Source organism: Aquarana catesbeiana, linkage group LG02, assembly GCF_042186555.1.
Source record: "Aquarana catesbeiana isolate 2022-GZ linkage group LG02, ASM4218655v1, whole genome shotgun sequence".
NCBI lineage: Eukaryota > Metazoa > Chordata > Amphibia > Anura > Ranidae > Aquarana > Aquarana catesbeiana.
The window spans coordinates 389730159-389742364 of record NC_133325.1 but is presented as its reverse complement, the minus strand read 5'-3'; the positions used below and the strand labels follow the sequence as shown (position 1 = coordinate 389742364).

General features: G+C 48.3%; 1 protein-coding gene across 1 annotated transcript in view; it reads right to left on the bottom strand.

Annotated features, from left to right (window-relative positions):
- The window catches only part of YWHAG (tyrosine 3-monooxygenase/tryptophan 5-monooxygenase activation protein gamma), a 41266-nt gene extending 32488 nt beyond the window's left edge, over positions 1–8778 (bottom strand). The window contains exon 1 of the mRNA XM_073615201.1: positions 8457–8778. Within this exon, the coding sequence (XP_073471302.1) occupies positions 8457–8543 (87 nt within the window). The 5' untranslated portion in view covers positions 8544–8778. The remainder of the gene's footprint in view (positions 1–8456) is intronic.
- Positions 8779–12206: the final 3428 nt, after the last annotated feature.

Below are 12206 nucleotides of genomic sequence, written 5' to 3'. Positions count from 1 at the left end.
TTAAAATATGGCATTTGAAAGACCACTGCGCAAATACAGTGGTTCTTTGATGGAGAAAAAAAAAAAAAAAAAAAAATATATATATATATATATATATATATATATATATATATATATATATATATATATATATATATATATATATATATATATATATATATATATATATATATATATATATATATATATATATATATATATACAGAAATATATGCTTAGGCATGAAGGGGTTAAAAAATGTAGGCTTTACAACCACTTTAACTTGCAGGGGGACTTTACTATTGCTTTAAAGCAGATCTGTACTGTCACCAAAAAGTCATTCCAACTACAGTGCAAAGCTCAGAACAATCAACACGCGGGGGGCACTATTATGTGACTGCAAAGAGTATGCCTAGCCCAATATGAATCCCAAGTTTCAGAATGGATATTTACCAAGGATTTCCAAGGATTTTTGCAAACTGGACAAGAAGTGCTGGTAAAGCAACAGCAGACATCCCAATTGTGCCTGCCATTAAGCAACGTTTATTTTTCTCTATTTTGAATAAAACTGACAATATAACGGTACTTTCAATTACCTGACTTAGGATTCTGGTAATGAGATTTCGGTTTGTGAATTATCAGGTCTAATCTGTACCCACGAAAACTGGGTAATAACCACTCTATTAACATTTATCTATTGTAATATAATCGTTGGTGAAGCAACAGTAAGAAAAAAAAAAAAAAAAAAAGAAGAAGAAAAATCACTATTATAGCTGGAAGAGTAAAAAACTTCAAGGGAGACAGAGGATCAGATGCAAAAAGGCAAACAGCCCACTGAAGTCCACGTAAATGAGGTGGTGAGTCAGCATAGCTCCATCTACCGCTAAATCATTTGGGTTAGAGCAGAGTTTCACTCAAAAAAAATGAATAAAAGTCAGCAGCTACAAATACTGCAGCTGTTGACTTTTAATAATCAGACAATTACATGTTCCAGGGTCCAGCAATGCGGGGGGAACAAAGCCCCGCTCGTCTCCCCCTCCTCTGCAGCGCCAGAATCGTCACTGTGGGCGCCCGGCTGTGGCTTCACAGCCGGGCACGCACTGCGCATGCGCAAGTCGCGCGGCACACTGACTGGCCGGGCAATCATCTGGGATTTGTGACATGTCCCAGAGGATTGCCAAGGGGGGTGTTCCGGCATCACGGAGCCCCAGGAGGAAGTCAGAAGTGGGAGCTGGAACCCTCAAAGGTTTTCCGCTCCCCCCCAAAAAAAATTACATGACAAATGTGGCATGTCAGGGGTCACCTTTCCTTAAAGTGGCATTTTTGGGTGGAACTCCGCTTTAAGTCTTTAATAAATATTCTCTTTTTAAAACAGACATTCATGTATAAAGAAAAAAAAAAAAAAATTACACACACCACTATAAAAAAAAACACTTTGAGGCACATGCGCGGCAGCTCCCAAGATGACCGCGACCTTCTGAAGCTCCATGCCGCTCCGGTCCTGTAAACCATGCTGCAGCCTTCAGGACACCCACCCAAGACCCGCTCTGCTATCAATCGCAGGGGGAGCATACCGGTGCAATCACGTGTCATCAAGCAGTGCTAGGAGGGACCTCTCTCACAAGCTGCAAAGATCCAAGATGTCCAGGTCCAACTAGGTGACCTGGAAAATAGATCCAGACGCTACAACTTCAGGATCAGAGGACTCCCAGAAATTTGTGTCCAGCCAGCAGTTCGGGCCCTCATCAAAGGCCTCATTCCAAATATTCCAGATCACCGTCTGGAATTCGACAGGGCTCATAGAGCTCTGCAGCCCCCCCGCTCAGATGGCCTTCCCAGGGACATTATAGTAAAGCCTCACTTTTATTCTACTAAAGAAGTAGTAATGGTCTAGAGCTGCTGATACCCTTCACCACTCAGGGCCATGCAATACAGATCTTTGCCGATCTATCGCCCTATACGGTTCAGAAAAGGAGAGCACTCAAACCTCTGCTCCAAGTCCTGCAACAAAAAGATTTCCTACAGATGGTCATTCCTGCTCCGCCTGAACTTTTCCTATCTTAACAGAGGCTTCAGATTCTCATCCTTCCTAGAGGATGAGCGTGTATTTCTCCACCTGGGCCTGATATCGCAAGAAATCCAACCACCCTCACTCAAAAAGGGACCCCCCCCCATCCTTGAAAAGTCCACCTCCAGCAAGCCCTCTACAACCGGCCTGGCTGACGCACATTCTAAGAGGTCCAAGGCTTGCTCCCCCCCCCTTTCTTCTTCTCCCCTCGTCTCATCCATGAAAGGATATCTCACTCCTCCACAGTTACAGGAGGGAATATTCTACTAGGCACCTGCCTGGGGGGGGGGGGGGATTACAAGGGAGAGGGAGCATTGAGTAAAGTCCAACTGTTCCTCACCAGCTTATAACTATTTGAAATTTTTGTTTTCCATCTCACGGATTTAGGCCATAGACTCAAGTATGGGGTCTTCCAACAATCACACTGCTTTGAGCGGCTATTTTTATTCCAGGCACCCTGGAATAAATCTAATGTGCTCATAGGATAAATGGCCTGTGGTCGAATATTGTTTAGTACAGTTTCCTACTGCTAGAAGTTTTAGACACACGTTCTCAGGCACTGACATGTATGGACGGTGTGCTGAGCTGTATGTGTGCTGCACTGTATTTCCTGATATGTAAACAAATAATGCATTCTGTATGCAGGCCAACTAATCGGCTGGCTGATTAATCGATTATGAAATAGATGACTATTTTCATAATCGATTCGTTTCAGCCCTATTACTGTTATCTCCAAACCAAGGAAAGACGCAGACGAAGTTGGTAATTACCATCTGATTTCACTTATCAATAACTATCTAAAGATTATGACAAAAGCCCTAGCAACCAGACTATCAAGCTTCATAGCAACATACATCCACAAGGACCAGGTGGGCTTCATCCCAGGGAGACAAGGACCAGATCAGTTGACATTATCTCATGGCTCAACTTCCATTGGGACGGTGGTCCTCCCCAAAAAAGTTTCCTCTTCTCGATGGATTTACAAAAGGCGTTCGACTGTCTCGTGAACATATATCTTTGATATCTTAGAGAGATGTGGATTTGGCTCAAACATCTTAGGTATTATCCACTCTATTAATTACCCAGTGCCCAAGTGCGTCTACTAGGCAGATACTCAATCCTTTGCTATCAGGAAAGGGACCAGACAAGGGTGTCCACTCTCCCCTTTGGCTATCCCAATTAGAACGCCGATATCAAAAGGAGTGCTCTGTGGTGCGCAGGAGCACAAATGCGCGTCGTTTGCAGACAATCTGCTTCTATTTCTTACTTCCCCCTGATTGTCTACCCCTAATGTCTTCAAACTGCTTTGGGAGTTTGGATTGGTATCGGGTTTGAAAGTTAATGTAACCAAATCAGTAGCCTTGAAATGTTTCAGTCCCCCCAGAATTGGTCACGCAACTACACTATAACTTTTCTTTTACCTGGGCCTCTGACTCAATACCATATCTGGGTATCAGACTCACTCATATGAGCAGGCTCTACCAGGACAATTATCCCCCTATGTTCCGTAAATGTAGCGAGGTGGTCAAAGTGTGGTCTATCCTGGCTGCTTAATGCAGTCAAAATGACACTTCTCCCTTGCATGTTGTATCTATTCAGGTCCCTCCCGATACCCATTAGGAAGAATCTCCTGCTCGGATTTCAAATCGCAAATGCTGCATTTCATATGGGGGGGGGGGGGGGGGGGAGGGGAGTTATAGGTGTGTTAGAGGGGTACTTTACCAGGTGAAATAACAGGAGGGCTTGGGCCTCCCTAACACCTATGGTGGTATTACCAGGCAGCCCAACTAACCCAAATCTCAATAATATACCCCAGGGGACTTTAACCAGATTGGGTCTCCATGGAAAAAGAGAAGCAGTACCCCTGAACACGCTGGATTACCTCCTGTGGAGTAACTCCAAATCTAGTCCACCCATTATGTCCCCTACTCTCTCATTCAGTAACACTTTGTGACACACTACACAGACTACCCCCTTTGATCTCTCCCACGCGTCCTTTGTCACATCTTCCACAACCCTTCCTTTCCCTCTGGCATGAATATCCAAGCGTTCCGCTGGTGGCTAAACAAAGGCATGTTTTGCACTGGACAATTCTTTACTGTGACAGGACCTATCACACGGGATACTGCACAAATAAACTATAAATGCCCGACTCAGATAATTTCATTCTCCCAAATCAGGCACTTGCTAGACTATCTGGTTTTCCAAGACCGAGCCTCCTAAAGCCACCGCCTACGAACAATGTTGCGCCAACATCATGGACCAGAAGGAGGGGAGGGGGTGAGGGTGTGTCTCGTTGATCTATTCCTCCTTTGCATACAAGGACAATATTCCATTCTACACCCTGGCCTGGGAGACAGACACGGGGCACTCGTGGGACCAAAATCTATGGTCTCAAGTCTTCCAACATTCCGATAAAGGTATTTTTAATATCTAATGGAAGCAAATGTTAAGCTGTTAACTAGATGGTTATATGTCCCAGCCAGATTGTCAAGGATCTACCAGGCCTCTAGCCTGTGTTTTAGAGGAGGCAATCTGGAAGGCACAAATGTTTCATATCTGATGGACTTGCCCCCAAATAAGGTCATACTGGAGAACAAGGTTTTTTAGATGCTGAGGAAAGCGACAGGTATTACGATCCCTCAGTACCCCACCATAGCCCTCCTAAACTGCAAATTCCCACAGGTATCCAAACACATGCAAGCACTGACTTTTTTCATTCTCCGGGGAGCCAAGATTATGCTCACAGGGGCCTGGAAAAAAAACAGCTGTTTTAGGGTGGCCAAGAGGAAAATATCCTGGATCACGTCGCAAAAATATTTAGTGGCAAAACTCCAAGACAGAATGGAAAAATTTGAAACTATTTGGGAACCTTGGGCATCTTTCAAAAACATCTCCCGCTGTCCATGCACCACAATTAGTGGCTAAGACACTCATGGGACACGACACGCTTCTTACCTTCTCTTTCGTTCTAAGAGAATCCCTGGATTCTTGGTTTATATCTTTCGCTCTCTTTCTTATCCATTCACTGGAGAGTTTACCCCTGGAAGGGGGGGGGGGGGGGCCTCTTCTGCCCCTCTCATGGGAAGCAGAAAACTCACTAAGTTAACTAGTTTGTAAAGAAGGTTTATGAAAAATTACTGTTTTCAAGCTATTGTTTCTGATTGAAGCCCCTAGACCTCACGCCACTGCGACGGCCCTGTACCAAACAGCAACAGACCACCACAGGGTGTAAGTCGAGAAGGGAGGGCACACTCATCCCACAGTGGTGGTGTGCCGGTCTCCCCTCAGGGCAGATGTACGTCTTTTAGGCCACCCTGATAATCTAAATAATTCAGAAGTCCTTAAAACTCTCGCTTGAGGTTGTAGGGATATACTCAAAGATACAGAACTACTCCCTCCTCACTCAAACTGTAACTGTTTTTTGTAATTTTCCAAGTTATTTTATATTATAGATATTATATAGATTGGTGACAATGTCAACCATTTCTCAAAGATCAAAGGCCATGTGTAGGCCGATGCAAAGCTTGTTTTCATATGTTATTTTGCCTTCTTTAAAATGCAATAAACATATTGAAAGATAAAAAAAAAAAAAAAAAAAAACACTTCGACAACTTAAAAGAAAAAAAAAAATAATAAAATTAGTGGTAGGTAACGACAAGTGCCATGGCTCAGCTCACACTAAACCTGAATTAGAACAGGGACGAAACTCTGGTCACCTGGTAAATTAATTTATTTGTTGATTTTTTTTTATACATGCTTACACTGACCTGTTAGTTGGAGCTATAGAAAGGTTATTTGTTTAAATAAGGTCTTTTTTAAAAATTGAAATCCACCTATGAATGGGACATGACACACAAGTGCCGCATTTCATACTTCGCATGATCAGAATGCTTTCCTGATCTTCTAAAGAGTGCATCTCTATCTAGAGGCATCACCTACTGGTGCCATCAAATGAATAACATTTCAAGCTAAACCTAAGATGTGTGTGATCATTTTCTAAATGGATTACTAATTTTCAAAAGGTCCATAAGCAGAATGTATATCTGGTGCATCAGCTCACCATATACATAATGATCTAACACTATGTAGCACGAGTGTCCAACTTGCGGCCTTCCAGCTGTTGCAGAACTACAGGTTCCATCATGCCCATGCCTTTGGGAGTCATGCTTGCAACGCCTCATGGGACTTTCCTTGCAAAAGTATGAGGACCTACCTAAACTATCCAATCAATTTGTATACAATCAGACAGGCCCTTGTACTAGATAGCTGTTGGTAGCTTTAAAGAAAATTGTACAACCAGACTAATGTGTGTGGCCAGCTTTGCGCACTTTAGCTACAACCACTGGAAAATGCAGGGTGTACATAGCAGCCTAGCCCGCATCTTGTGTCCTTTGTACAAGAGCAGTGCAACATTTTGCAGAAACACTGACCTGGGAACAAAAGGATATTGATCTATTCGGCGTGGAACAAAACACGAATCAGAGCATCAGCTATGCAGATGCGAAAGATTCTGGGAGGCAGTGTTTTGCTTTTGTTTGAAAAATATACAGAACAGGATGTAAAATGAACCCATGTTCACCTATTGTATCATTTGTCATATAGGGCTCGAAGATTTGAAAAAAAAAAAAAAAAAAAAAAAAAAAAAAAAAAAAAACAAACAACAAACCCAGTATTCAAACTGAAAGAACCATTTCAAACTATCCAATAATAATTCTAATTCATGCAACGCCTTGCTGTAATGCACCTCCAATCTGGCAAGCTAAAATGTGTCTCATCGCTGCACTAGCTTGGATAACTGCCATACATGCTGTCTGGTACCAACCACCTGGGTGCAATGCAGATTCCGTCTCCAAATGACATCGCTGGTTGCTATGGAAATAGGTGAGGTAACACTTTTCAGCTGAACTGTGTGAGGGCAGAGAAGGACATAGTTTTGCATACAAGTCATCTGTGTAGACAACTTTCAGCATAGAAAACTCATTGTCCCCTAGCAGTTTCCTTCTTTTTTTTTTTATTTTTGTTTCGTGTGTGCGCATTTAATATCTTCATGAATGGGGGGGGGGGGCTTCCATTGATAATCCTCAGCAGAAAAATAGCAAAGGATAGAAAAAAAAAATGTATATATACACACACACACACACACACACACACACACACAAAATCATTTTGAATGATGTGAGTATGTAAGTGACTTGCACTGTGTATGTTGTCCATGCATTCTCACACACCAACCTCATTTGTGCTTTAACTATGTAAAAGGAATAACGGCCTGCAAAGAGATGCCATAAAATGTAGACAAATCTGTTGACACAAGTGCATTACCAACAAAAGAGGCAATGGCACTATGCAAGGACTGATGACTACCCTACATCAATTCATCCTGTTTAAATGTGGAGCCCAGCAGGAAAAATGAAGTGCATTACCCATGAGATAGACCAAAAGTGGCCATGGCACTACGCAAGGAGTGATGATGGCCACCCTACATCAATTCATCCTGTTTAAATGTAGAGCTAATCAGGAGAAGGAAAAAAAAAAACAAAACAAAAAAGTCTGAAATGCACCTGCAAGCAAGTTTTCCCAGCCATCCATTTAAACAATTGCCTCTTTTCTGATTCCCCTCCCTCCTCCAGACAGTCCAGCCTCTTCTCTGCAATATGACAAATGCAGAATCTTCTGGAAGGGCTGGTACTGCCTCCCACCATTGCTTTGTCTGGGGGGGGGGGGGTGTAAGAAAAGATGAGATTGCCTGATATTTCTTCCCCTTTCTGAATGGAAGGGACAGAGAAAAGGAAGATCAGGGCTGAAGATTGGCAGACAGTGGGCTGGCTCTTTAAATGAAGGCGAAGGTAGTAGGGTGTGATCAGTGGCAGCAGCTGATTCCTGGGACAGACAGACATGGTGAGCCTGGGGATGGGGCTGTCAGTGACAGGAGAGGTATGATGACAGTGCAGCCTGATGACAGCACACCCTGATCCCAGTGCATGAGGCTTCTCCACCTAGTGCCATGGAGCAGACATATCTGCAGTGTACATCTGACCTCCCCCCACCCATGGGGCCACATGCGCCCTGGGAAGAGGGGAGCCCTGGGAAGGGAGGTGCCCTGGGAAGAGAGGTGCCCTGGGAAGAGAGGTGCCCTGGGAAGAGAGGTGCCCTGGGAAGAGAGGTGCCCTGGGAAGAGAGGTGCCCTGGGAAGAGAGGTGCCCTGGGAAGAGAGGTGCCCTGGGAAGAGAGGTGCCCTGGGAAGAGAGGTGCCCTGGGAAGAGAGGTGCCCTGGGAAGAGAGGTGCCCTGGGAAGAGAGGTGCCCTGGGAAGAGGGGAGCCCTGGGAAGAGAGGTGCCCTAGCAGTCAGAGGCGGGAGACTCTCCTCCATGTCCCCGGTACGGAGTGCAGTATGAAGCACACTTACCGCCTTCATAGCAGCGGCCATGTCGTCGTATCTCTCGGCTTGTTCGGCCAGTCGGGCTTTCTGCACCAGCTGCTCGCGGTCCACCATCTTGTAGCTCGGAGAGGCGAGTGCTGGCACTGAGGAGAAGGTGTCGGGGAGAAAGAGAGAGAGGTACGCCCTGTTGTATAGCTGAGCGCTGCCTTTCTATCCCTGTGTCAGTCAGCTTTCTGCTCCTGCGGCTGAATAACGGTCTCTGCTCTAGCCGGTGACTCCCTGCTGTCTGCGCGTGCCTCCGGGGACCGCCCACCCTACTCGCGCCTCCTATCGTGTGTGGAACCGCCCGGTGGCGTCATCACTCCCCCTCCCTCTTCCTCCCTCCGTCTCCCACCCTCCCCCCTCCTGTGCTGATGTCACCAGCCGTAAAAGGCCAGCCGGCGGCTCCCAGCCTTGTGAGAGGCGCACACGGGTTGTTGGGCGGCGGCTAGAGGCGGTATCCTTACTGCAGCCGTGTGCTGGGTGTATCAAGATGGCCGTGACAGAACGTCACTTCCGTTACAAGTTCTGACGGGTCGCCTAATCTGACGAAACAGCGGTGGCTGCGCCCCTTTGCAGTGTGGGAATAGTAGTCTTTCCGGACCTGCGGCGTCAACGTCTGTAGAGGGAAACGCCTTGCTGGAAAGACTACAAGTCCCAGCGAAGGACGGCTGTGCGCTCTGTCCTCATCATGTAGCACCATGTTACCTCATATAGAGGAGTGTGCATGGAGCGGGGCTTGCTACAATAGTAAGTTCTCCTCAGAGCTCCGCGCACTCCTGTACTGTGGAGGAAGGATACTGCACCAATGTACATGGAATGGTGTCTATCCCATACACATGCCAACAATCATCCATGCAAAGCCTCCTCACAGAGAACACATACTGCCCTGAGTGGCTGTCTTCTGGAATTGTGTGCTTCTAAAGTCAAAACGTTCATTTTACCTCAATCCATTCTCTACAATAAAGTAGAGCTCCACCCAAAAGGGGCATCTCCGCTTGTTCGTATCCCCCACCTCCACTGACACTTTTTTGGGGGGGCGGGAGTGGATACCTGGTTTTGACAGGTACCCACTCCCACTTCCAGGTAAGATCGCCATAGCAATCTGAGTATTTCCTGCTCTTCCTCCTTCCCCCTGCTGCCTTCTGGGACACACATAGGTCTCAGAACACAGTGAGATCATTCACAAAGCGCAGCATGACTCAAGCATGCGCAGTAGTTTTCCCTTAGTGAAGATGCCGGCACTTGTACCCAAGGCTGCCATCAGGGGGGTACAGCCAGTACACATGTGAGGGGCCCAGACCACAGGTCACAACCCGGGCCATCTTTAATACAAGGCAGCTGCCGTCAGAGTAGGCCAGCTGCCAGGATGCAGGGGAGGGTAGAGAGGTGGGCGGATCCCATGTGTGTGCAGGTCGGGGCCCGCTGTCATGAGCTGGGTGGGGTGAGGCCAGGTCGGAGGGCCTCATGGAGGAGGACATCAGGGGGGAGGAGCCCCTCCCTGTTCTTTTGTGTTTGCATGTCAGCGGGCCCCATGGAGGAGGAGGTCGGGTAGAGGAGACCCCCCTCTTTTGTGCATGCAGGTTGGGGCCAGCTGTCACAGGCAGGCTCTGCTCCGGTCAGGTAGCAGTGTGCGCCGGGGTGAGGCCAGTTGGCGTCAGTGGAGGGCTCCATGGAGGAGGAGGTCAGGATGGAGAAGCCCCCCCCTTTCTTGCAGCTGCCGCTGGAGATCCTGATGAAGATGGGTCACAGGCTCTGCTACCCCTCCTGGCACTGCTGGACGGTTGAGAGCTGGGGGGACTGGTGCTTCCCTAGGTGTGTGTGACACTGCCTCCCACCTGTGACACTGCCTCCCACCTGTGCTGCTGCCCCCCACCTGTGACACTGCCTCCAACCTGTTGTGCTGCCCCCCACCTGTGACACTGCCTCCCACCTGTCCCGCTGCCCCCCCCACCTGTGACACTGCCTCCCACTTGTCCCGCTGCCCCCCACCTGTGGCACTGCCTCCCACCTGTCCCGCTGCCCCCCACCTGTCCCGCTGCCCCCCACCTGTGACACTGCCTCCCACCTGTCCCGCTGCCCCTCCACCTGTGACACTGCCCCCCCACCTGTGACACTGCCTCCCACCTGTGACACTGCCTCCCACCTGTCCCGCTGCGCCCCACCTGTGACACTGCCTCCCACCTGTCCAGCTGCCCCCCACTTGTGACACTGCTTCCAACCTGTCCCGCTGCCCCCCACCTGTGACACTGCCTTCCACCTGTCTTGCTGCCCCCCACCTGTGACACTGCCTCCCACCTGTCCTGCTGCCCTCCCACCTGTGACACTGCCTCCCACCTGTCCCGCTGCCCCCCACCTGTGACACTGCCTCCCACCTGTCCCGCTGCCCCCCACCTGTCCCGCTGCCCCCCCACCTGTGACACTCCCCCCCCACCTGTGACACTGTCTCCCACCTGTCCCGCTGCCCCTCCACCTGTGACACTGCCCCCCCACCTGTGACACTGCATCCCACCTGTCCCGCTGCCCCTCACCTGTGACACTGCCTCCCACCTGTCCCGCTGCGCCCCACCTGTGACACTACCTCCCACCTGTCCAGCTGCCCCCCACTTGTGACACTGCTTCTCACCTGTCCCGCTGCCACCCACCTGTGACACTGCTTTCCACCTGTCCTGCTGCCCCCTCCTGTGACATTGCCTCCCACCTGTCCTGCTGCCCCCCACATGTGACACTGCCTCCCACCTGTCCCCCACCTTTGACACTGACTCCCACCTGCCCCACTGTCCCCTACTACTACAGGACTTAATGGGCACCTCCAACCCAGCTCTGTACCCCCCCCAACACACAACGTGACAGGGGAGGAGAGAGAGATACACAGCGCCAAATGTAGCATTAAAACAACTTGTATTCCACTTAAAGAACGTTACTGACAAAGTTAGTAGGGTGAAAGGCATTGAGACACTGTGCAAGAGTCCAGGCTTGTCATCGATCTGAATTAGGAGCCGCCACCGGGAACCGATCGGGCCAGTAGATACAGAGCATCGGTGTGTACTACTACTTCCTGGTAGCGGTGGAACGCATGATGGGGCGGACGTGATGTCATCATCCGGAAATGATGCAAGATGTGGGAGGTGATGCATCCTTCAGGCCATCATTCCTCCGCCACCAGGAAGTAGTAGTACACACCGATGCGCTCTGCATCTACTGGCCCGATTGGTTCCCGGTAATTGCTCCTAATTCAAATTGATGACAAGCCTGGACTTTTGTACAGTGTTTCAATGCCTTTCCCCCTACTAACTTTGTCAGTAACGTTCTTTAAGTGGAATAAAAGTTGTTTTAATGCTACATTTGGTGCTGTGTATCGCTCTCTCCTCCCCTGTCTCTGAAACTGGCCCACTGAGCCATCGGCCCACCGGGAATCTTCCGTTAGTCCCGATGGCCAGTCCATCCCTGTATATAAACAATAATACAGTCAGGTCCATAAATATTGGGACATCGACACAATTCTAATCTTTTTGGCTCTATACACCACCACAATGGATTTGAAATGAAACAAACAAGATCTGCTTTAACTGCAGACTTTAATTTGAGGGTATTTACATATGGGCCTCCCACTTTTTAAGGGACCAAAAGTAATGGGACAATTGGCTGCTCAGCTGTTCCATGGCTAGGTGTGTGTTATTCCCTCATTATCCCATTTACAAGGAGCAGATAAAAGGTCCAGAGTTCGAGGGGCGTGGT